At 57.0% G+C, this 24,504-nt stretch overlaps 1 protein-coding gene across 1 annotated transcript in view; it reads right to left on the minus strand.

The window, feature by feature from the left end:
- Positions 1-6,408: 6,408 nt before the first annotated feature.
- The window catches only part of XKR7 (XK related 7), a 28,327-nt gene continuing 10,231 nt past the window's right edge, over positions 6,409-24,504 (minus strand). Inside the window, exons 2-3 of the mRNA XM_034787592.1 lie at positions 8,530-8,729; positions 6,409-7,942 (exon numbers count right to left, since the gene is read on the minus strand). Of these exons, the coding sequence (XP_034643483.1) occupies positions 6,990-7,942; positions 8,530-8,729 (1,153 nt within the window). The 3' untranslated portion in view covers positions 6,409-6,989. The remainder of the gene's footprint in view (positions 7,943-8,529; positions 8,730-24,504) is intronic.

Genomic DNA, 24,504 nt, shown 5'->3' on the forward strand with positions numbered 1-24,504 from the left:
GCAGTGTGGACACAGCTCAAACTGCAGACCCAAGTCGGCCGGTCTGCATGGCGAGGTACAGCCATGTTCGCAGGGCTGTGACACCCAGGTCCAGCAGTTGTAAACCCAGGATTACTATGCAGTGTTGTGCCAGCCGACTCCCGCGCAGGGCTCAGACTGCCAGGCAGTTCCATTGCCGGGTACCGTGTGACATTCCGGCTGGGACCCTCCCACCACCTCGCAGTCCTGCCCCTTTAACTGTCCCCCTGGCCACCCAGACTGTGAGGCTTGAGCACGTATTTACCCCTTGATAACAGCTGGGGTTGGCCAAATAGTGGCCTGTCTCTCTGGAGCCCTAGTGACATGAACACGACACTTCCAACCTCGCTATGAAACTCTTTCCTTACGTGTACAAAGTAACAGTGCGCCCGCAGCCATCACAGTCCCCTACGACTCAACGCTAGAGCCAGATTAGAGCCCAAACAGTGGGGAAGGCAGGCTCCAGTGTTTGTAACTGTCAACCATCGTCAGAAGGGGTCCAATAAAAGGCATTATCTCAGCCACCTTGTCTCACCAACAGCCATTTATAGGGCCAAAATAATGACCTCATGGTATGGCAGACCGTGGACAGGGGAACTAATAATATTCATCAGTTCTCACATCTCTGGCACCTTTCTTCTGAGCATCTCAAAACCCCTGACAAACATTGATTGCAAACTCACTCCCCTGTCTTAAGAATGGGACACTGAGGCACAGAGCAAGGCCCAGGGAAGATTAAGTGAGTTGCCCAGGGTCACGCAGTCACTCGGAATCACAGCCATGGCCAGATCTCTGAACTCCCCACTGCCAGTCTCATGTTCTGGCCACTACACAATCTCCTCCTCGTTGCTCCTTTTACATAACCCAAGTGGAGCAGCTGTCATAGGATTTCTGACCCATAAATGGTTCGCTGAGGCGAAAGAGCCATTGAGAAAGAGAAACCCAAACCCGCCCCCCAAGCTCAGGGCCCTAATTCACACCCAGATGCTGTGCCAATGCCAGGCGGGTTAATGCCGCACTGGGAGGGGGCTGCAGTTCCTGTCCGAACTGGGTAGGGCGACCAGGCAGCAACTGTGAAAAATCGGGACGGGGGTGGGGAGCTAATAGGCGCCTATATAAGAGAAAGACCCAAAAATCAGGACTGTCCCTATAAAATCAGGACATCTGGTCACCCTAGAACTGGGGTCCAGAGGAACCACGAACGCAAAACAGCTTCTCTGCCCTTTCGTTAATGTCAATTTGCTCCATGCAGATGGGTGTGTAGGGCTGGCCCCCGTGCTCCAGCTGTAACCTGGACCAAGCGGACATGCACACAGCAAGGCTTTCGGCGGCTGCCATTCAACACGGAAAGGTCTAAAAACATCCCAACCACCAGCTTGAGCCCAACCCTTCAGATTACAAAGAATACAACCCACCAGGCAATGTGTCAACTTGGATACATTGCACACAACAGCAACCCAGCGACACCTAGGGGAGATCCTGGGTACTGCAGGGAGGGGGGCACTAGGTCACTTTGAGAAACACCAGTTAACGCTACAGGGCTTTTCGTGAACAGGCTGCTTCCAAACCAGTGACCAGAACAAGCCAGGGGCTAAGTCTGAAGCCCAGGGGATAGCGGCTGAGGCAGCCACTAGCTCTTTGGCTGCCCCTGTGCCCTGGCTATGGGATCAGCCCCGTTTCTTCGGATTGCAGCATCCAGATGGGAATAACCCTGACGCTAAAGACCCCATGTGGACAGTGATTTGCAGACTATGCACAGACGTCGTCTGTCCGGCTGTGTCTATTTCTCTTCCCCAGTTCTCTCGCTCTCTGCAATCTCTTTCAAACCCGCCTTCGGGAGTCGGCCTCCAGCTGCAATCTGCTGGCCATCAGGTGGGCCGTGGTTACAATCTGCCTCGGAAGATGCCAACGTTCTGCTAATTGTGCTAACTCTCCATGCTCCACACAGCGCTTGGTGTGACAGCACACACTGTGCATCACGTGGCGCAGAATGCATGCAGCATCGTGGGGCGGGCTGTGCCGGGGCGGAGGTGGGGACGATCAGCATGCAGTGTGGCAGCACCATTTGGGCATGTCTTCTTCAGGTGGTGGGTCGGCGTTTGAGCTCACTGATAACGACAGAAATCCAGAGTGACGCAGATGACTGTGGCATTACTCTGGATTTATCCCACTGACCTGAGATCATAATCTGGGCCAGTCCATGGTACAACAGGACCATAGTTGCCTGAAAAGGACAATGGACATATGGCAAAGGGACAATTTCTATTCCGTATGCTACTATCAATGGGTAGTATGGTGTATAGGACAAGAGTGTGGTAGTAAGTGTGCAAAATACAGATTGAGAGGTGTAATACACCCGGTGAAGTCAGTACGGATGGTGTCGTTACAGTGTGAGGTCTGCACAGTTCTATGGAGCTCACTATTACCAAACAGTACAATGAGCCAGGGTGAGTGAGTGCATGGTGTGTAAAAGGCACGTATTGCAGTCAGCGTGCGGTAATGCAGATGCCAGGGGTATAACATACAGCACACGGTACAGTCAGTGCACTGACAACTCCAAGCACCGGGGTTAAAGTAGATTGAAACAAGAGCTCTCACTGCACCAGCTGAGGGGGGGAGCTGGACTGCCCCTGCTCTGCCCCATAGTTTTGCCAGAGCCATGCACACCTTGTTCTAACTGGCACTGGGCGTGTGTTCCCGTGACTCCCTGCCCTGTAAGCCCTGCTTGTGGGACTCGTGCCAGATGGTGAATGGGAGACGTGATGCTCAGTTTCTGGTGTGCTGTGCGTGCGGGTGGTGTAATCGGTGTGCATGGGACACTCTGTCCCTGGGAGAGATCAGTGCACCAGCGCACGCTGCACAGTGTCCTGTGCGTGAACATAGTGCTTCGTGCAGGTTCTGGTGCAAGCCGTGCAGTCAGCGTACCCAGCATGCGGTGCAGTTAGGGATGCACAGCACATGCGGTAGCCGGGCGCAGTGCACACATCAGTGCATAGGGAGGGGTACATTCAGTGCATGGGGCAGATGGTACGCGCCATGCTTGCAGGCTAGTCAGGTTACAGTGCATGTGGGCCAGCCAGCCAGGACTGCACAGCGCGTCCAAGCCCTGCCCAAGGCGCACACTGCTACGCTCGCTACCTGGGACCGTCAGCACGAAGCGGCACTCGGTGTGAGCTCTCTGGGGGAATACAGCGCGAGTTTGACCATCACACAGGTGGCTGTAGAGTCAGGTGGAAATGGGAACGAGCCGAGCAGGCCAGATGAGGTGGCCCTGCTCAGCTCCACCCAGCTGACTTGCACACGCCAGAGCTGACTGGGGGATAAATCCGTAGCCAGAGGCTTGTCTGAGTGAGGCCTGGATAAAAACTTAGCAAGGGCTCTCAGGACCTGGCCACAGATGATAAAGGGCAGGTTCTGTTCTCCTCATGGAGCCCCGAGAGCCGCACGTGGGGCTGTACTGCCCGGGAAGCCCCCCCAGTTCTGCTCATGTACAGCCCCAAATCTCACTTGCCTGGGGGACGTTTGGCTCAACGAACCCCTGGTTTTCTGACGCGCATCCCAGCACCTGGGACGCCACCCCCCCAGCAACCCCTCCCGGCAGAGCCAGCTGTAGCAATGGAATCCAGCAAGCGTCGCGGAGGTAGATCATTTCACTTAAAATAAAACAAATCCGAAAAAACAGTTCTCGCAAATCAGACAAACCAATGGTGCCTGGCTCAGGCAGCTGCAGCCTGTGCAGGGACCCCAACGGGCCGGGGCAATGGCCCAACAGAGCTACCAGCCTCGGGCACCAGACGCCTTCCCCCTCTCTCCCTGTCCTGACTGACCCCCAAAAGGAGCGGAGGCTGCCCAGGGCAGATCTAGCCCAGTGCGTTTAAGTCTCAGGAGGAGACGCAGAGGCAGCTGGTTTGTTCTCTGGCTCAGTTACATTTTAACCCCCGCCCAGAGTCAGCGCGGCCCTGCCCGGCTACGGGAGAGGAGACTCGGGTATCCCCCTGTGTGAGCAGTGACCCAGGTCCCCCTGTGCCCCAGTCGGTGCCAGTCACGAGCTGCTCAGCTGTGTAAGAGGACACAGGGTAAGCCGGCTGCAGAACCACTGGAATGAACACAGGGCCCAGAGCTGGGAGAGCCGACAGCTGCAGGGGCCAAAGGGTTAAATCCAAAGGTGAGGGCAAAAAGAAACAGGAAATCGGATATTTCAGACTCTCCCATAAGGGACTGAGAGAACTGGTGGGGCTTTGATCATGGGAAGTGCGATCAGCCTGTCCGTGGTGGGGGAAGGGGGGGCTGTGTAAAGGGCGTCCCCCCGTAACCCTACAGCTAGGCTTAAAATGAGATGGGGGCTTTGCCTTCCCCCCACCTCCACATGCTCTTGCCATGTCACGTAACTCTTGAGTTTCCCCCATTTCAGCCTGGAAGGTGACCTTGGGCCTGGCCAGCTGGGGCTTCCCCGGCAGCTGAAGCAGGTCTGGGGTTTCAGGCATAGCCCTGAGCCAAGGCCGTTAGCTCTCACGGCATCATCTGCCTTCCCTTGGTTGCAACCCCCCCTTGGAATCATGGGGCTCGGAGTAGGAGCTGGAGCTCTGTGGGGGGGACCGAAGGGCATTTGGGATCAGTGAGGTGGCACTGTGTGATCCTCTCTGTGGGCCAGGGATTCAGCAAGCGTCAGCTCTTCATTGCAGGTGACAAAGGGGCACCTAATTTCTGCTCTTGATTAATGCATCTGCCCAGGCCAATTGGTAAATGCGACTAATCAGCCTTTTGCACGTGCAATGAACCGGTTTGCGCACACAAGTGCAGGAATCAGGGAGCACCTGCGCACTTAACGGGTTTTTTAAATTCATCTCTCGAGATCCAGGTGTGCATCTATGCATGCCCAGGCCTCACACTGCCCTCCCTCAGACCTGTGTGCGCAATGAAGTCAGGTCAGAATAGAGGTGGGGCTGGCCCTCTGCAGGGGGAGGGGAGTGTGCACACGGCTTTCTTTGTGACCTATTAATCTTCATGGTAAAAGACACCCCTCTCCCCCACCCTCCCCTGCAATCATTTAAAAGCCTGCAGGGTTTCCAGATGTGGAAACACACAAGCAGGAAAATATATGAAGAAGCAACCAAAACACCCCCAGTCTCCAGTGGCAGACCTGCCACAACCCGCTGCAAAGCCGTACAAGTCTGGCTTGAAAAGGCCTTGTTGGGATCATTGTCCTTCAGTGGTGGCGGTATCTGGGCCATGGATCTGCAAACAGGGGGTTTGTCCTGTCTGCTGGCCTGGCCTGAACAGTGCGGGAGCCTTTGTTCATTTCATGGCATGCTGGTGATAAAGCCCCTCCCCACGCACCAGCCGGTTCACAAAAAAAACTGAAACAGCCACCCCAGTGAGAGATCACTGCCCCCAGCCTCTGGCCTGGGTGCAGGGAACCAGCTCAGCTCTCAGTACCATGCCTGCAGAGCTGTGACGGGACACTGCATCCCTGCACCAACAGGGCCCACCCAGCCCCTGCAGACGCAGTATTTACCACCCAAGGCCCCGGAATCAAGCCCAGTCCCGCTGCGTCCCTTGCACAGGAGCTGGAATGGCACGGCCAGCACTGCAGAGTGGCAAACGCTGGGTGTGTGATGGTGCCTGGCATGGCTGCAGCCCTGGGGCTCTTGCATCGTGATGACACTGCCCTCAGCCGCTCCCACGGAAGACCCAGGGAGTTTGGCCATTGGCACTGGTACGAATCTGACGTTGATCCTGCTAGGGCTGTTGGCCCTGGCTTGGCCTGGCCTCAAGCAAACACCCCATTCTGCTCCAGCTTTCTCCCTGTTGTCTCCAGCTCCTGCCAGCCCAGCTTGGCCGACGTGCTCCTTGGGATCCCACGGGCTCTCTCCATCGTGACCCAAACACTCTAGAGAGAATCCTCCGCCACGCTCACCCCATGGGACGCTGGGATTATTAACCTTCCTATGGCCCCTTTACTTAGAGGCCGAAGTGCATCTGCCCCCAGGGACTGGCACAGCTGTGGCAGGGGTCTCAGGGTGTGTGTGGGAGGAGCGAGGGGGAGGGGGCCCAAGGCCATTCCCCAATTTCAAGGCCCGGGGAATTGCGGGAACAGACTTTATACACAAATGATAAAGGATTGTGCCTGTGATCTTGCCTGTTGATCAACTGCCACGCTCCACCTTACCCCAGCACCTTCGGCACGTCCCAGCACCCAGCGTGTGTTCCAGCAACCAGGGTCCCACCTTTCCCCCAAGCTCTGCACGCCTCAGCCCCAATTCCCAGGCCCCGCCCCGCCCAAAGCAGCGGGGATTTGCGGTGCATTTCTGTATCCAGGGCACTCTGCCTGCCCCGATTCCTCCCCCCACCCCGCCACTCCACAGCCCCTCACGCACCCTGCTCCCCAGCTCCGGCCAGTCCTCACACCCACAGGGAAGCTGCTCACCACCCTCTCCAGCCGGGCTCTGTGCAAACCCCCCTGCACCAGGTACCCTGCCCCTTTGCTGGTGGCTAGCGGCCACACCGTGGGGCAGCTCCAGGCTGTTTGAGCTCAGGTACGGGTGAGGTATTTCAGCACCAACAAAGCCGCCTGCCTGGAGGGGAGGATGGACTCCTCTGGGCCTGTCTGTGGGGTTGCCAGGGAGGCGGCCTGGATGCAGCTGGGGCCCAGGGAAGAAAACTTTGCCATGGCATCGCTAGAGGGAGAGCTCGTCAAGGCAGAGTGTGGGGGTAGCACCAGCTGACCTCGCCAACCCCTCTGGGATGGGGGGGTAGAGCGGGGAGGGGGGGGGCCATCAGTGCTAAGGAACACAAAAGGCAAAATGCTAAGAAGATACTGAACAGCCACTCCCCAGCGCAGCGGAAGGCCAGGCGTGGGCTGGCGGCCAGTGGGCTCCGACCAGCGACCCCCTTGGGCTCTGGAAATGCACCATCGTGTCAGCCCCACGCCAGGGGGGCATACTAGGCAGTTACATGGCTCCCGTCGTGGCCTACACCGTGGTCTCATATTCCAGCACCTCCTGCGAGGCCCCCATGCTGCGGTACTGCAGGCGCGGGGTAGCCGGAGAAGAATACTCCAGCGCTAGGATCGTCTTACGGAGCCGCCTGTCAATAAAATGGGCATCCCAGGCCGGGTACTTCTTCCTGGGCAGATCTATTCGGATGACGGGCCCTTCTGTCCGGGGGGCACGGGCAACAGGGGTCGGGGGGACACTTGGCCTGACCTGAAAAACAGGCACGCAGCTGTCCCTGTCCCCTGGCACCCCTTCCCTCTCCCCCCCTGTAGTCCGTGGCAGGGAGCGCGGGGGGCTGGTTATAACGTCCTCTGGGGGCCCCACGCAGGCGGCCGGCGCCTTTTTGAAAATGCAGCCTGTGGTCTGGGGGCCGAACACTGGCCCATTGGGGTGCAAGAGGCAGTAGTAGATGAACATGAAAAAGATGCCCAGGGCGAAGCTGGAGGAGACCACACAGACGATGATTAAGGCGTCGAAGTCTGAGGTGGCCTGGCGGTCGTAGTACATGTACCAGAGCCCGGTGAGGGCCGCGTTCTCCGCCAGCGTGATGGTGTAGTAGATGGCCATGCGGCAGCGGCTCCGGCCCTCCTTCACGTTGAACCAGCAGAAGATGTAGATGATGCCCACCACCATGTTGTAGATGATCTCCTCCCACTTGGACATGCAGAAGTCCGTCTCCCCTTGGATGATCCAGAAGGTCATGATGCACCAATGCGTGACGATAAAGATGCCAAAGTAGAGCTGGAACACGGAGGCAAAGAGGGCGAAGGCAATGGCGCGGGCAGCGATGGTGAACAGATGCCAGAGGATCTGCACCACTGCCCCCTTGTAGGACATGGGCATCTTGTCCTCCCGCGAGTCCCGCAGCACCTTCTGGTAAGAGGCGATCATCCACGCCAGGGACACCAGGGAGGCCGAGGCTGAGAGACCTGTGGAGACACAGAAGGAGTCAGGGAGTTGGAGGGGGGAGGAAGAGAGGAACAGCGGGAGGGGATGGTAAGAGATGGGAGGAAGAGGGAGGGAAGACAGAAGATGGAACATCAGATCCCAGCTCCCTCTAGCCCAGTGTCCTGTCTGTGCCAGGGCCCAACATCACATGCTGCAGGGGAAGGGGTAAGAATCCGCAGGAGCAGATATGGGATAATCTGCCACCACATTAGGTCTCCTCCCGGTCCCTCAGTTAGAGAGACACTGGCTTCAGCTCCGAAGCAGGAGGTTTGATGTCCCTTCCAGAATTCAATCATTACCTATTGACAGCTCTGGTTGTTTGTGTTATCCGTACAAGTGTCCGATCCCTTTTCGACTCTTGCTAAATTCTTGGCCTCAACAACTCCCTGTGGCAGGGAGTTCCACAGTCTCTTCCCCCATGGTGTGAGAAACTCTTTCTGTCTCTCAGTTTTGGATTTGCCACCTTTTAATTCCGTGGGCTGTCCCCTGCAGTGCCAGGTGACGAGAGGGGCAGGAAGGCAGATGCAGGGCCGGGGGTGGGGCTGGGTAGGTGCGGGGCGTCCCTTACCCTGCAGAGGCTCGATGTTGTTCTGCTGCACCATGATGCTCAGCTGCAGCACCAGCTGGGGGGCGCTCTTCAGGAAGGTCTCCAGCAGCCGCAGCATGCTGATGTCCGCGCTCTCAAACATCATCCTCCAGAAGAAGTGGCGCTGCCTGTGCTCTGACTGCCAGCGGCTCTGGAGGCCGAGGTACAGGGTCCGGAGGTACCTGTGCAGAAGGCAGAGGAGACAGCGGGTGAGACCTGAGCGCTCCCCACTCGCTCGACCCCTTGTCAGAGACTGGCATGCAGCATTGCTGCCCGGCCCAGCCAGGCAGTGGCTGGATCGGGGGATAAGCGCAAGGCAGCAGAGTCCTGCATTGGGGGGCCAGGGTAAAGCTCTGACGTTGGGGAGACTCAAGGATCCTTCCCAGCATTTTCAGACTCCTCCCGAGCACGTTCATCGCTGGCCACAGGAAAGCGGGATGGGGGAGCGGAGTATCCTCCTACCCTTCTCGCTGGGCCAGGAGCCGCGGGACAGGACAAGCCAGTCCACTTGCAGATGCTTTCCTGTGCTCTGCCTGCCTGAGTCTCCCCCTCCTGCTCTGCATGTTAATAGGGGTTACTGGCCGTGGGGCAAGTGCTGAGCTCCTCCCCCTGGGTGCACAGGGCCCCAAAGGCAGCCAGGCTGGTGCCTTGTGGGGTAGGAGGATGCCGGGGGTCCATGCAGGGATCCCGTGTTGTGTGCCAGGAAACGGAGCCCTGTGCAGACGCCCTGCCGCCTTGTGCAGGAGGCATTTGTGGCTGCCTAGGGGTGGAGGGGGAGAGGCAGAGGACTGGTCAGCCCGACTGCCAATCAGCAATAACCCAAACCCACCCTCACAGGGATCAAGTTGAGACTGGGCGCGCTGGGCAGGGGCAGGAATTGGGCTTACACAGCTGCCCCCGAGTGGGATCCTCTCTCAGGCTATGCAGGGCGTCAGTGGGTACGGAGTCTGGTTAGACTGCACATCCCCTGATTGCTCATGCCACACAGCCTGGCCTCTTTGTATCCTGAGTCCCAGTGTCTTTCCCTGGGCTAGCCCCATACCTTTCGCCTCTCTGGTCTATTTCACTGGGATCCCAGCCACTCTCCCCTCCTGGTCTCTCTCGCTGGGTTGCACACTGACCCGGGGGGTGCAGTTTGACCGCAGTGATCTCAGAGGGAGAACGCCGCACCGTGGCTTTCAGAAGCAGATCTCTATCCCCCCCACCCCACTCCAACCCGACTGCAGCCTGCGCCTCTTCCCCTGCCATGCTGATCCGACAGGATAAAGGGAACAGCTGCTCTGACTGAGACCTGGGGAGCCGTATGCAGGAAACTCACAGGGTTTTGATGACGGAGCCGTCCCTGGCTCGGGCCATGGCTTGTGCCTGCCATATGGTAGCCAGTGTGGGGTCAGCGGAGGTGTGTGTGTGGATACACGCTTGTGATTTACAAACAGGCCGTCTTTTACTTTGCAAACGGACTCCCTTCCCCCGCCCCAGCAACAAGCCCAGGACTGACCAGCTGCGCTGGGTCTGCGGTGAGCCATTGCCAGAGGCCGAGGAAGAGGCATTTGTGCGGATTCCTTTTGCTCTACCCTCTGCTCAAATGAAGCCGGCAGCTCCTATGCACCCCTGGGCCCCAGGAATCCTGTCTACATGCCAATCTGAGGTGTGACGCGGCATGTGTACACACCCCCAACCTGGCTTTGATCTCGCCATCTCCAAGAGCAGCAGCAGCAAAGCGAGCCGGGCCCTCAAGTACACCCCCATGAGTCGCATGTAGCTCTGGAGCCACCGGTTGGCCACCCCTGGTGTAGACAGAGCCTTAGGGCGAGCAAGGTTCAAGCTGTAGGTTCCCTTCTGTCTTATAGCCATGACCCCAGGCCTTATGCGGGGTGACTAGTCTGTAGGAATTACCCCAGCCGTGCATGTCAGTGAGCAATGGCTCCAGCAGTGTGAGCTTAGACACAAAAAGGAAGTTTACAAGAAGTTGAAACTTGGACAGATGACTAGGGAGGGGTATAAAAATATTGCTGGAGCATGCAGGGGTGTCATCAGGAAGGCCAAAACACAACTGGAGGTGCAGCTAGCAAGGGATGTGAAGGGTAACAAGAAGGGTTTCTACAGGTATGTTAGCAACAAGAAGGTGGTCAGGGAAAGTGTAGAACCCTTACTGAATGGGGAGGCAACCTAGTGCCAGAGGATGTGGAAAAAGCTAATGTACTCAATGCTTTTTTTGCCTTGGTCTTCACAGACAAGGTCAGCTCCCAGACTGCTGCACTGGGCAGCACAGTATGGGGCGGAGGTGAGGAGCCCTCACTGATGAAAGAATAGGTTAAGGACTATTTAGACATGCACAAGTCCGTGGGGCCGGATGCAATGCAGCCAAGGGAGTTGGCTGATGTAATTGCAGAGCCATTGACCATGATCTTTGAAAACTCGTGGCAACTGGGGGAGGTCCCCGACGCTTGGAAAAAGGCTAATGTAGTGCCCATCTTTAAAAAGGGAAGAAGGAGAATCCAGGGAACTACAGACCAGTCAGCCTCACCTTTGTCCCTGGAAAAATCATGGAGCAGGTTGTGACGAAGTGGGACTGTTCTTAATGTTTCCTTTGAATACTGTAGGGGTGCCTCAGTTTCCCCAATGCATTTCTTAAGTCTCTAGCTGGTGGGATAAAGGCCAGTGTGCATAAATGGCCGACACACTGTCTCCTGGCAACTAATGGCCGGGGCCCTTCCCCCCTTCAAGGGGATAGCTAAAGGTGTTGGAGAACAAAGGAATCAGGTGACCCCCTGGCCTGGGAAAGGGACAAAGCCCAGAGGAGGAGGGGCTGGAGAGTTTTAGTTTGGGGCTGGCTGGGGACATGGAGTGAGTGCAGACATGGGAGTCTGGCTCACTGCCCCCCAAAATGGACCCGGCTGAGGGGTCCTGTTCTCTGTACCTACAAGCTCTGTTTTAGACCGTGTTCCTGTCATCTAATAAACCTCTGTTTTACTGGCTGGCTGGGAGTCACGTCTGACTGTGAAGTGGGGGTGCAGGGCTCTCTGGCTTTCCCAGGACCCCACCTGGGCGGACTCGCTGTGGGAAGCGCACAGAGGGGCAGAGGATGCTGAATGCTCCAAGGTCAGACCCAGGAAGGTGAAGCCGTGTGAGCTTCTTGCCCTGAAGACAGTCTGCTCAGAGAGAGGAGACTTCACCAGAGTCCTGACTGGCTTTGTAGGGAGCAGTTCCAGAGCATCGCCCGGGGACTCTGTGACACAGGTCCTCAAAGAATCCATTTTGAAGTAGTTGGAGGAGAAGGTGGTGATCAGGAACAGTCAACGATATACCTTGACTTTAGCAAAGCTTTTGATACGGTCTCCCACGGTATTCTTGACAGCAAGTTACAGAAGTATGGGCTGGATGAATGGACTATAATGTAGATAGAAAGCTGACTAGATGGTCAGGCTCAACACGTAGTGATCACTGGCTCGATGTCTAGTTGGCAGCTGGTATCAAGTGGAGTGCCCCAAGGGTCGGTCCTGGGGCTGGTTTTGTTCAACATCTTCATTAATGATCTGGATGATGGGATGAATTGCTCCCTCAGCAAGTTCGCGGATGATACTAAGCTGGGGGGAGAGGTAGATATGCTGGAGGGTAGGGATAGAGTCCAGAGTGACCTAGACAAATTAGAGGATTGGGCCAAAAGAAATCTGATGAGGTTCAACAAGGACAAGTGCAGAGTCCTGCACTTAGGACGGAAGAATCCCATGAACCGCTACAGGCTGGGGACCGACTGGCTAAGCAGCAGTTCTGCAGAAAAGGACCTGGAATTACAGTGGATGAGAAGCTGGATATGAGTCAGCAGTGTGCCCTTGTTGCCAAGAAGGCCAACGGCATATTGGGCTGTATTAGTAGGAGCATTGCCAGCAGATCGAGGGAAGTGATTATTCTCTCTACTCGGCCCTGGTGAGGCCACATCTGGAGTATTGCTTCCAGTTTTGGAGCCCCCACTACAGAAAGGATGTGGACAAATTGGAGATTGTCCATCAGAGGGCAACGAAAATGATTAAGGGGGCTGGGGCACATGACTTACGAGGAGAGGCTAAGGGAACGGGGGAACTGGGATTATTTAGTCTGCAGAAGAGAAGAGTGATGGGGGATTTGAAAGCAGCCTTCAACTACCTGAAAGGGGGTTCCAAAGAGGATGGAGCTCGGCTGTTCTCAGTGGTGGCAGATGACAGAACAAGGAGCAATGGTCTCAAGTTGCAGTGGGGGAGGTCCAGGTTGGATATTAGGAAACACTATTTCACTAGGAGGGTGGTGAAGCACTGGCATGGGTTCCCTAGGGAGGTGGTGGAATCTCCATCCTTAGAAGTTTTTAAGGTCAGGCTTGACAAAGCCCTGACTGGGATGATTTAGTTGGAGATTGGTCCTGCTTTGAGTAGGAGGTTGGACTAGATACCTCCTGAGGTCTCTTCCAACCCTAATCTTCTCTGATCCTATGATTCCCTACAGAGTGTCCTGCCTGACCCAGGCCATAAGGTCCCCAGAGATCTGAGGTTCCCTACTGCAGTGCCCTGTCATCTGATGGTCTCACCCCTGCTGTTCGTTATCCCACATTCACAGGTGCCCAAGGAAAACTGACCACAAGTGCCGGGAGCTGCAATGCAGCTTGATTCACAGCCAATCAGTGCTGGAGCTCCTGCCTTACCCAGGTATTCACAACCAGAGGCTCTCCCCTGCTCCCTGTGGCTCTCACCTGGGCTGGGGACAAACAGCTCCAGTGCTCACAGTCAGTTACATCCTCTGAATTATTCACTAGACATTCAGTTCCTCTCTCGCTCCGGGAAGGAGGAGAACGGTGCCAGGTGGGGAGCTGGACCCTGGGGAAAGGGCACCCTGGGAGGGCATGGCTGAGCCCCAGTGGTGGAGCAGGGCCGAGGAGCTGTTTGCTGGCCTGTGCTCCACGCTGCTCCGCTACTGAAACCACCTCACGTAGATGTCGGAAGGTGAGAGACAAATGACTGGGAAAACAGAAAGATTAAGCAAAAGGAAGTTGGACTATAAAGCTCCCTCCCGACCTAGTAAAACTGTCACGCAAACTGATGGCCTTTGCATCAGATCCATAAAATGCTGTCAGTCGACTCCATTAGCTGGTGAGTGCCAGCAGAAAGCCTTATCCCAGCACTTTAAGCCCATACATCAGCTCCAAGGAGGTGGGGCTGGCCCCGCTCTGGCGGCTGGACGACACCAAGGCCTGGCATCCCCCTGTGGGGCAGCCAGGGATGTGCCAGCTGCCTCAGGCAAGCCTGAGCAAAGTTCATTTTCTCAGCTGCAATAAGTCAATGCTCCTTAGTGACTATCACTGGGAAACGGGCTCCTTGCTGTGGGGCGTGAGAAAAGGCTGAGCGGAGACAGGGCCGTATTTAGCCAGTGAACAGACAAGTTACATTCCGCTAGCACCTTCAACATCCTACGTCTTTCCAAAGGAGCAAAGCCCCCCAACACGCTGCCCTTGCGAGCGCTCATCTGCAGTTGCCATCTGTTCCAGCCGAGAGTTCCTCCTGGCTCAGTGCTCGCCTCCTCCCCGTTCTTAGTGCAGGAAGCGTTGGCCCAACACATACGGAGCAGATCTCTTGGAAGATTTCAGTGCGTGGAGAAGGGAAGGGAAGGATGGTCCCACCGAGCCCCACGGGACTTGCAGCGGGAGTCTCTGAATAACGCAGGATTTCCCCTGAATAATGCAGCTCCAAGCAAGGCCCTGTAGATGTCAAGCAACAGGGGCTGGTGTTCCCAACTGGGCTACCTCCCAGCCTGTGCAAAGCCCCAGTGATCTTCAAGCAGAGAAAGAAAGGAAGAACGTGTTGCAGCAGAAATCCTGGGCAGGGGAAGGCTGGCAGAGGATGGGTCTGGAGTCCTTTTCCATAATAGCCTTGTCCTAGGAGCCCTCTTTACTCAGGCTGGGCTACGGGAGGCTGTGGGACCAGAGGGGGTGAACTGCTCCATGAATGCTCTCAAAAGGATGGGGCACCAGTGCTAGAAAGTTCTGCTCTTGGAAAGATCAACTTTGCAAAGCCAGAAGTCTGCTATGGAGTGACCCAGGCGTCTGCACTGGGGAGTGGGGTTGGCTTTACGCTTGGATTCTTTTGGAGGCCCTGGCTGCGAGGAAGCTCTCAGATATCAAAGTTTCTATTTCCATGGCCCTGCTATAATTCCCAGTGAGGGAAGATAATGCTGGGCCAGAACTGAGAAACCAGTGCCTAGGAGCAGAGCTGAAAAAATACCTGATTTGTCAGTTTGGTGGCTGACGGGAAAATTGGTTTGTTTCAAGCCAAACTGACTTTTCGGTTTCTTGGTGGAATAAAATACAGAAGAAAATACGTGCGGGTCAACATGAAATATTTCCAATTACATACGCCCCTAGCCTCTGTTTGCCAGGAGCTGGGAATGGGCGACAGGGGATGGGTCACTTGATGATTCCCTGTTCTGTTCCTTCCCTCTGGGGCATCTGGCATTGGCCACTGTTGGAAGACAGGATACTGGGCTAGATGGACCTTTCGTCTGGTCCAGTCTGGCTGTTCTTATGTTCAAATGTCAAATCAAACCAGACATTTTCAAAATGGTTCATTTCAATTTTTTTTCACAGCAAAATGCTTCCAGATTTTTGATGTTTTTGTTGTCAGCCAAAGGCATTTGCTGAATTCGCTCTGAATTCATGGACAGTGTCGGGATCCTGAAAAATGCATTTCTCAGCAAATTTCCTATGTGCCAAAAATGTTTCACCCAGCTCTGCTCAGGGGGCACAAAGGGAGGGAGCCCATAACCGGGAGCCTGTGGGAGTGGGGGTGGGGGTGACTCTGGGCCAGTGGGCCACCAGGAGTGAACAAGGCAGGGTCTATTTACCAGCCAGAGCCAGCTAGTGCTCACTGATGTGCTAGGAGTAACTAGGGTTAGGGTTGTACCCGGGACAGGCTGGGGGGCATCCAGCAGTGGCAGGTGGCCAGCAGCAGGTGCAGCAGGGTGTGGTGGGGGGGGTATCTAGACCGTGCAGAATGCAGGGATCCAAGCAGTGTCTGTGTCAGGCTGAGACCAAGCCCCGTTCTGCAGGACAGCATCGCCCCACGGGGGAGAAGGAGAAGCTGCAGCTAGGACAGACGTGCAAGACAAGAGGGAGCAGTGGAGCAATTCCCATCATTGTGCAATGGGCACAGGCGCGTACACACCCTCTGCACACACCCAGAGGGGAATCGTTCCTCTTATTGGGCCAAATTCCAGCCTGGTGCAAAGAGGTGCCTCGCCATTGGTTTCAGTGGTGTTTTGCCTGATGACACCAGCCCTGGACTTGGCCCCGTGGTTTCTCAGTCACGGGCTTATGGAGAAACACACTGTTCAGAGTGCGCCAAGAGAAAGGCATCACTGCCAGGTAGTGCTCCCTCAGGCGGCTCTCCCCGGCCCAGACCCACACAGTCCACCTCACCCTGCGGCCCGGACAGAGCTCCACCCTGTGTCACCTCCAGCCGGAGCTGCTGCCACACCCTCTCCCGACCCTAGGGGAGGTTAACGGCCCCCTGAAAGCTGCAGGACCCACAGAACCAGCCCTCTTCTAGAGTGCACCTCAGGCGAGGCCTGGGGGGCCACAGGGACCCCCACACTTCATGCAGCCCATCAGGCACGCAGCGATCTGCAGAGACTCACTGCTCCCAGAGCACGGCAGGGCAGCAGGGCTTTGTGAAGGAGGAGGAAGAGGGGGAAGTGCAAGATGCAGCGAGGGGATGAGAGCATGGAGCAGCTGGCGTCTGGGGGGCCAGGGCAGGGCCGCTGGGACCTGAAATAGAGCTCATTCTCCGACCTCCACCAGGAACTGGGAGTAGGAGCAGGAAGCCAGGGGCTGGCGGAAGATATTTGATCCTGCCCTGGGAATAGCAGCTGCTTTTTGCTCAGGCAAGAGCTCTAATGGGGGAGTCATTTTTATACTGAAGCAGTCAAATGAATTTATCCCAGAGGGTGGGAAGATGCGGGAGAGCCGGTGGCCCCGGTGCTCAGGTAGGGATGGGTGGGCAGGGGGAAGCTGCCAGCGATCTTGGGTCTTTCTGTGTCTCTCTCGCTGCAGCCCAATAGCCGAGCCTGCCTTGGCAAACAAACTGCACCAAACTGGTTCCAGTGAAACATGCACCACTCGCCGAGCTGGATGCTGCAGGCCGTGACTGACCCAACCACTGGGCCACCCTCGCGGCTGCTTCTCTGGGCACGGAGGAGGAGCTGGATGGCAGAACCAGAGCAATGGCTCCTTCACCCTCCTGTGGAGACTTTCCTTTGCCTCTTGCACACACTGGCAATGGAAACCCCTGGCCCTGAAGGATGCTCTGACTAGCAGGGAGAGAGATTTGCAGGGGGTCTGGGAGAGGCAGATGGACCCTTGGAGCCTGAAGGTTCCAGAGCAGGTGAAAAGTGACAATTGGTTTGACAGGAGAAGAGCAGCAAGGTGGGGTACTGTGGAGGGGAGCGTGGGCAGGGCAGGCTGGGCCCTTGAGCGAGGGAGCTGCAGAGGAGGGAGAGGCACCCCTAGAGACAAAGGAGAGATGGATAATGAGCCAGAGAGAGCGTGTGGCAGCTGGGCCTAGCATGGAGAGACGGGGTCAGAAATCAGCGGGGCTGCCCCAGAGAACTGGGCCCTGTGTATGCGGGCCTGGCCGCGTGGGAGTAAATCCAGCGCCGGCAAGGGATGGAGGCCTTGCCCTGTGCCAGCGCCCTGTTACTCAGAGGCACTTGGCAGTGCCCGAGCTCCGCCGGGGATGCCGGTGCGATGGAATGCTGCACTGCCCTAGGGAGCCCCATCCCGTAGTGCCCGAGCCCCGCCAGCTGACTGCCTTGCCGCGCCAGAGCCCTGCTTCCCAAACCTGCCCACCCTCCCCTGCCAATGCCCTGGGAGGAATACGTGCCCCAACTACGCAGCGCCTCCGCGGCTTGCAGAGACACCTGCCCAGCAACGCCAGAGCCCCATAAAAGCCAGGGGCCCTGCAGAGCTGGAGCCCGGCTGGAAATCCCCTCAGTGGTGGGTGAAGCCCCCCGGCAGCTGGGGCACTGGAAAGGGGTGTCTGGTCTGTGGGACAGCAGAGAGATGAATGAAAAACGGAGGGGAGGCAGAACAGCGGGAGTGAGCCAGGCAGCCGAGGGCCCGGGAGGCGAGAGGGCAGAGTGGGGCAAGGCTGGGCTGGGCGGTGGAGCCCGGAGGGAGGAGAGGCAGGGCTGGGGTGTATCAGCGCAGACAGAGAGGAGCCCTTCTGCTGCCACGGAGCTGACAGCTCCCTGGCTGGCTGCGTTACCAAGGACACTGACATGTGACAGTGATTGTTAATCCTGCGCTTTCAACATTCAGCAGGGAGGGGGATTTACTGGGCTCTTGACAATTTTCCAGCCACTCAGAAGGGCCAGGACCCTGGCAATGGCTCTTAATGGCAGAAGCCTTCATCAATCACTGTGGGAAGGGCCGGGAAGACAGGAGAGCCTTAGCCCCGCGAGGAGAAACTCTGCCCCCCAGCAAGCCACCCCTGTGCCCGCCCAGCCTCGTGCCGCGCCGGCTTTCAATGTACAGGCAGGCTCGTGGAAGCTGCGTCAGTAACTAGACCAGGAACCTGTGCACCTCGCCCCAGGATCTCCATTCCTGGCCGTCACTGAGCACCGTCCTGCTTCCGGCCCTGGGCCTGGGCGAATTCGCTGAAAAGCGACTGGGCGGCAGTTCCCCCACACCAAGCAGCGAAGCCAGAGGCCAAGTCAAGGGGAGGGGGGCTTGCAGCAGAACCCCGACCCGCCACAGGCACTGGAGGCTACCCCACCCCTTATACTCTCAGGGTCCGGAGGTCAGGGGCAGGGACAGACCCGCCTCCCCCCATCCCCTGACACTGCCTGCTAGGAACATCAACCTGGGGCGTCAGGGGCCCTATCTTGCTGGAGTGAGGATTCACATGGGGATTTCTCAGGAAGACCCGCAGGCTACCCCAGTGAGGCCTCGTGGCTGCTCCCCGGCTGTCCCCCAGAGATCAGCCCCTTTGGGCGCCAGCAAAGCGACTGAGGGGTTTACACAGCAGAGCTAGTGCTGCGCTTGGCAAGCCACAGGAGGGAGCTCACAAAGTCAGGAGTCGTCGTCCCCACCCTGACCTCTAAGGTGTCCCTGCTCTCTGGGACTGCTCTGTGCCAGGGAAACCCAGGGGCTGCCAAGTAACTCGGCTCTGTATAGGTTCTTACACCGTGCTCAGCCGAGCGCCTCCCAGTCACGTATTAAGCAATGGGAGCTGCTAGTGAGATCCCACGTGATACGCGGGAGAGCACGTGTGCACCTGGTGAAGGAACATAGCCGAGTACCTGCTCCACTTCCCCAGCTCAAGTACCAGCTCGTAAGAACCAGCCCCAGCCTGAGCCCCTCACCGAGTTTTTACTTGGCACAACTCTCGCCGCAGTCAGGGGAGCTTTGCCGGAGTAAAAAGCGGACAGCAGTATTCCGCTTATTCACACCACCAGCTCTGCACCAGCCCCTTCCAACCGGGGATCTCCAAGCACTTGAGAGATTAACCGAGCTCAATACACCCCGACGAAGCCAGTATCACTGTCCCCATTTTACAGGCAGGGAAATGGAGGTCCAGAAAGAGGGGGTGGCCTTGCCCAAGGTCGCACAGAACCCCAGCGGCTGGTCAGCCCCCTGCAGGATACAAACTGCCTGCTGACTTCGCTGGGATTAACTGGTCCCTTGGAGTCCTCATTGCCAGCCCTGCTCACTAGCTCCTCGACAGCACCCCCGAGTCAGAGGCTCCTGGAGAGGTGGGGCTGCAGCAGGCAGCTCTGGGAGCGAATGAAAGCCGAAGAGCAGAGAGGGGTTTAGCCCAGGGTCTTCCCAGCCCTCTCACGCTACTGCAGAGGAGAGCCTGCCCCACGCAGCTCTCACCTGAGAGAGGCTTTGCCCATGGCTGGGAAAGGAGACATGGGGAGAGAGTGGCCGGGCTCTCCAGACAGGCGCCTGCCTCACCCATGGCAGCAGGGGGCACGTGGCGGCTGGGCTCTGAGACAAGTGGCCGCAGGTGGCGTGGAGTGGATGCAGGAGCTGAAAAGCAAGCAGTAGGATCCCCTGCCGAGGTAAGGAGGAGGCAGGTAAGGAGATGCAGGACCCGCTTCTCTGGCCTTGAGATCATGGGCTCATGTCTTGGGCTTCACATGAATGGCCCCAATCCTGGCAGGTCAGCTACTCATGAAGATTTCATTGGCCCCAGCCAGCATTTGCCTCCTTCCATTTGACTGTGCTTGCTAGAGCCTCCTCAGGCCCCTCCCAAGCCAGCCTCAGCACGCCAGTCTGCAATATGGCTATAACAAGGTCAGCTGCTTCCCAAGCGCCACCAGGCCCCGACCAGGGATGGCTCTGCAGCACTGCCTCAGTTTCCCTATTAAGCAGCCCTGATAAAGAAACTCCACACAGCCAGGTCAGTGCTGGACACACGGCTTGCCGCTCCAGCAAAGTCACAAAACAAAGTTAACCCTTTCCAGGGTAACAGGAGTCCACTTAAAACATCCCAACAAACAAAACATTCTTCTGCCCTGCACGGGCTTTTCTTCAGTCCACCCTCTGGGCATTGTTCCCAGCTCCTTTCTCGGCCACCTCTCACTCTCTCCGCTATCGAGCACTCAGTCTACAGGCTGGTTCCCCGGGATTACCTTCTCCTGGGCCCTGGCTCAGGGCCTCTTACAGGAGCCAGCCTGCTGCCCACTTCCTATAGCTCCACCCCAGCCTGGGCTCACGCTCAGTCCTTTTATAAGAGCCAAGTGTTTATTAAAGCACCAGCTGACCCCCTTTAGCCCCACCCTCTGGGAAGCAGCTAATTAATTATGGCCCAGGTGGGGCTAGCCCCAGGTCCCCTTAAAGGGGCCAGTTACCCTGGGACAGGACGTTAAAGCTGGCACAGAGGGCCAGGAGCTGAGTAGCAGTGGCTGGCTAGGTCCCATCAGAGAGGCTCGGCATGAGGGCTGTGTCCCGATGTGGGGCTGAACGATCTCATCTCTCCCTGAAGTCATGAGGCCCCCAGGACATTCAGCACCTGGCAGGATCACGCCCTGAGGTGCGGAAGGGAAAGCTTAAGCATCAGCCGGGGGAGATGAACAATTCTTGGTCTCCACCCGTGGCTGGCATCTCCTTCGTGAAAGGGTTAGCGCCCAGTGCAACACATAGGCGGTTACGCAGTGCCCTGCAGAAAGTCCTGAAAAGATGCCAAAATCTCTCGCTCGCTCGCTAGCGTGGTGGACTCCGAGCTCCCAGCCCCGTGGCCGGTGGAGAAAAGCTCTTAGCAGCGACTCCCGCAGACAGTGAAGCCTCTCGACGTAACGCGAGGACAAAAGGCCGTTTTTCCGGCACAGTCTCATTCTCAAGTGGTGGCTCGGGATAGAGCCCTTAGGAGTTGCTTTAATGGCCTAATTTTCTTATTTCCCAGCCCCCCCCCTCTTTGTGAGATAGTTACGAGTCTCTCCTGCTGAGAGTCACAAAAGGACCTTCAGAGCATTGGCAACGGAACAAAACATTAGTGTCAGCAAATAATGTGATTTTAATAGTTCAATTCCAGTTTCATTATGTGCCAATTACTGCGGTGAGCCGGCCTGGGACCCTGCAGCCAGGCTCCCCGGCTCCAATTGGTTTGTTTGCATTAGTGTAAAAGGGAGGGTTTGATATGCAGCACTGAAGGAGCCGCTAATTCTAGCATTTTGTGCCGCCCACAACTCACTGCTCCCTCGCAGACAGGAGATGCTTCCTCCACCAGGCCCCACGCTGGCAAAGTCTTAACCACATGCTATAGTTAAGCACATGTGCCAGTCCTGGGATCTCAGGGCCCACAGTGTGTCTGGGCAAGGAAGTAAACAGGGCAAAGTCCTCTTGTATTCCCTGGGATCCCCTCTCTAGTGCAGGAGTCCAAGTTCAGCTCGCAGCACCAAGGGGATTTGAACACCCCAGCCACAACGGTGCCTTTTCCTCCAGGAAAAGCAAGGGCCCATTTTCGAGCCACGTGTGAATGTGTTTGCGGCACGCTTCTGAAAATCCCTGACCCGACTGTCCTGATGGAGAACTGGGGGGTTTTAACCATAAAATACAAATAAAATAACACTCCACCCACCGTTAACTGCGTTTAGCGTTTTTCCTCTTCACAGCACTTTACAAACCCGAACGCCCCCAGAAGGTAGCTGGGGAAACTAAGGCACAAAGCGCTGCTATGCCTTGCCCAAGGCCACAGAGGGAGACTGTGCCAGGAGTTCCTGGTTCAGCCCACACCTCTCTCTCTCTGCGAGTGCCAGCTACACAATCTGCTGTTTCCGGATTTGAAAGCTCAGCCCGGGGAAGCCCCACTGGTCTTTTGCCTCCCCTTGCCCAGCTCTCTCCTGTGCGATGTGAGGAGTGGGAAGGAAAGCCTGGGGCGCCGGGCAGAGCAGGAGATGCTGATAGGGCATGAGCTCAGCTCACTGCACTGGGCTCTGGCAAGGCCACGGAGCTGGACACCATCTGTTCCAAATCTCCCCAGCCCATTGTAATGCAAAGGACAAGTGTTAACACTGGCTCCCAGGCTGCACCTTTCTCAGCTCCCGCTTCCTGTGCCAGCTCCTCTCCCCCCCGAGCTTCAGTCAGAACAACTGCAACGCAGCCTCCTGCAAAGACTCAGGCCTGGCCCCTAGTCTCACTCGCTCAGGTGGAAATCAGGAGTAACTGCACTGGGAGCAATGAAGTCACGCTGGCGTAAAAGTAGCTGACTCGAGATCAGACTCAGGCCCTTGGCTTTTCAGGTCGCACAACCAGCCCAAGCCCCAGCAGCACTCCAGCTTGTTGAGTTCTGCTTCGGCGTTCTTCCGAGCGCTGGTGACAGAGGCAAAGGCTGGAAGGATGGTGTGGCTGGAGGAGCCAGTGACTTGATCCCGTTTCTCCAAAGCAGGATCAGGTTTGGGGTCCCAAATAAATCTTTTAAAAGCCCGTTCACCGAGCACTGGGCAGAGCACGCCATGCTGCAATCCAGCAGACAGGCGGGAGCTGAGTACTTCCTTCTCTGGATCAGCCGTGAAATCCCCTCTGCGTCCATTGTCCACGTCACTCACAACCTTGTTAAGAACAGAGGCTGCTTGGAGAAGAATGGTGTGACCAACGTGGACGGATCAATCATACACCGCCCGTGGCTGCAGTTTGTCACTGCTGCGAGCCGCAGCTGCATCTGCCCGAGTCCCGATTCACGGGGCTCGTACAAGAGGGGCCTAGAGGAATGGCTCACTTCGTACTTTGTGATTCCTCCCTCCTCTTCTCCCCCAGGGGGAGGTGGGAGTGTTTCCCAGTAGATCCACAGATCTACCAGCCATTCCTCAGGAGTTCAGCTCTCTTTGTGAGGGACATGGTATAAATACAGAGACGGACAAAACAGGTGTCCTTGCCCCTCCCCTGCTCTGCCACTGCCATGCCCCCAGGCATGCTCCCTGCTCGGGTACGGGCAGACCCCCTGGAACACAGCTCTGTGCTGGAGATCCCCCCCGCCCCAGTTCTGCTGCGTTCAGGGCCTCCCGTGGTTCCACCAGGGCCTGAGGGGCTGGCCCTTTGCCTTCTATCACCAAAGAAATGGCCAAGAAAGCAAGTTTCTTGATACCGTTTGGGACTGAACAACTGACCCGCATGTCCGGCCTACGGGTGAGCAGGCCAGACAGGCTCAGAGCCGCCGGGGGCTGACCGTAATCCATACGCTTAGTCACGCCTAGTGACTAGACCATGTACAGAGGTGATGGGGTCTGCTGCAGCCTTTAAGCCAACTGACCCTATTACAATCAATGGCAAGACTCCCAGTGACTGCAATGGGGCCAGGCGTTCAGGCTCGTGCTTTTAGAGACAAAGGCCTCAGGTTCAATCCTTGCAGGTGACGCAGTCTGGGGCACTGTTAGACACNAGACAAAGGCCTCAGGTTCAATCCTTGCAGGTGACGCAGTCTGGGGCACTGTTAGACACGTAACTCCGGGCTTTGCACTGGTGCTTTCCCATGTGCTGGCCGAGTGCCTAGCACACCAACAAGAGCTGGAAATGCTCTCTAAGGCAGGTCTACACTCCAAACTCTGGTCGGCACAAGTTACATCCGTGTACAGCTGCCGCAGTCTGGATATCGCTGGGGCGTGTCCACGCTGCACATACACACCGGGACAGGGCAGTGCCCCATGGGGAGATGTGACGAAGTGGGACTGTTCTTAATGTTTTCCTCAGTTTCCCCATGCAGTTCTTAAGTATCTAGGTGGTGGGATAAGGGTGTATGGTTGCTGCAGAGCAAAGGGCCAGTGCACATATATGCCCGACACTCTGTCTCCTAGCAACTGATGGCCTGGGCCCCTCCTCTGCAAAGGTGCCCACTGAAGGTGATGGAGACAAACAGATCAGGTGACCTCCTGGCCTGGGAAAGAGACAAAGGCCAGAGAAGGAGGGGCTGGACGGGGGTTGGAGTTTGGAGCTAGCTGGGGACTGGAAGGGAGGGCAGACGGGGGTCTGCCTCGCTGGGCCCCAGAATGGACCCGGCGGAGGGGTCCCGTTCGCTGGACCTACAAGCTCTGTTTTAGACCGTGTTCCTATCATCTAATAAACCTCTGTTTTACTGGCTGGCTGAGAGTCACGCCTGACTGCGAAGTGGGGGGTGCAGAACCCTTTGGCTTCCCCAGGACCCCGCCTGGGGGGACTCGCTGTGGGAAGCGCACGGAGGGGCATATGCTGAATGCTCCCAGGAGAGACCCAGGAGGTGAAGCCGTGTGAGCGTCTTGCCCTGAAGACAGTCTGCTCCGAGGGAGAGGAGGCTCCCCAAAGTCCTGCCTGGCTTTGTGGGGAGCAGTTCCAGAGCNCCAGAGCATCGCCCGGGGACTCCGTGACAGGAGGTATCCAGTGTGCAACGTGCCGCTGTCTGGGTAGAGGGCCGCGCTGTTGGCTGCTGACTTTGACCAGCCACATGCAAGGGCCATTGCAAGAGC

This window comes from Trachemys scripta, chromosome 12 (assembly GCF_013100865.1).
Source record: "Trachemys scripta elegans isolate TJP31775 chromosome 12, CAS_Tse_1.0, whole genome shotgun sequence".
Lineage (NCBI taxonomy): Eukaryota > Metazoa > Chordata > Testudines > Emydidae > Trachemys > Trachemys scripta.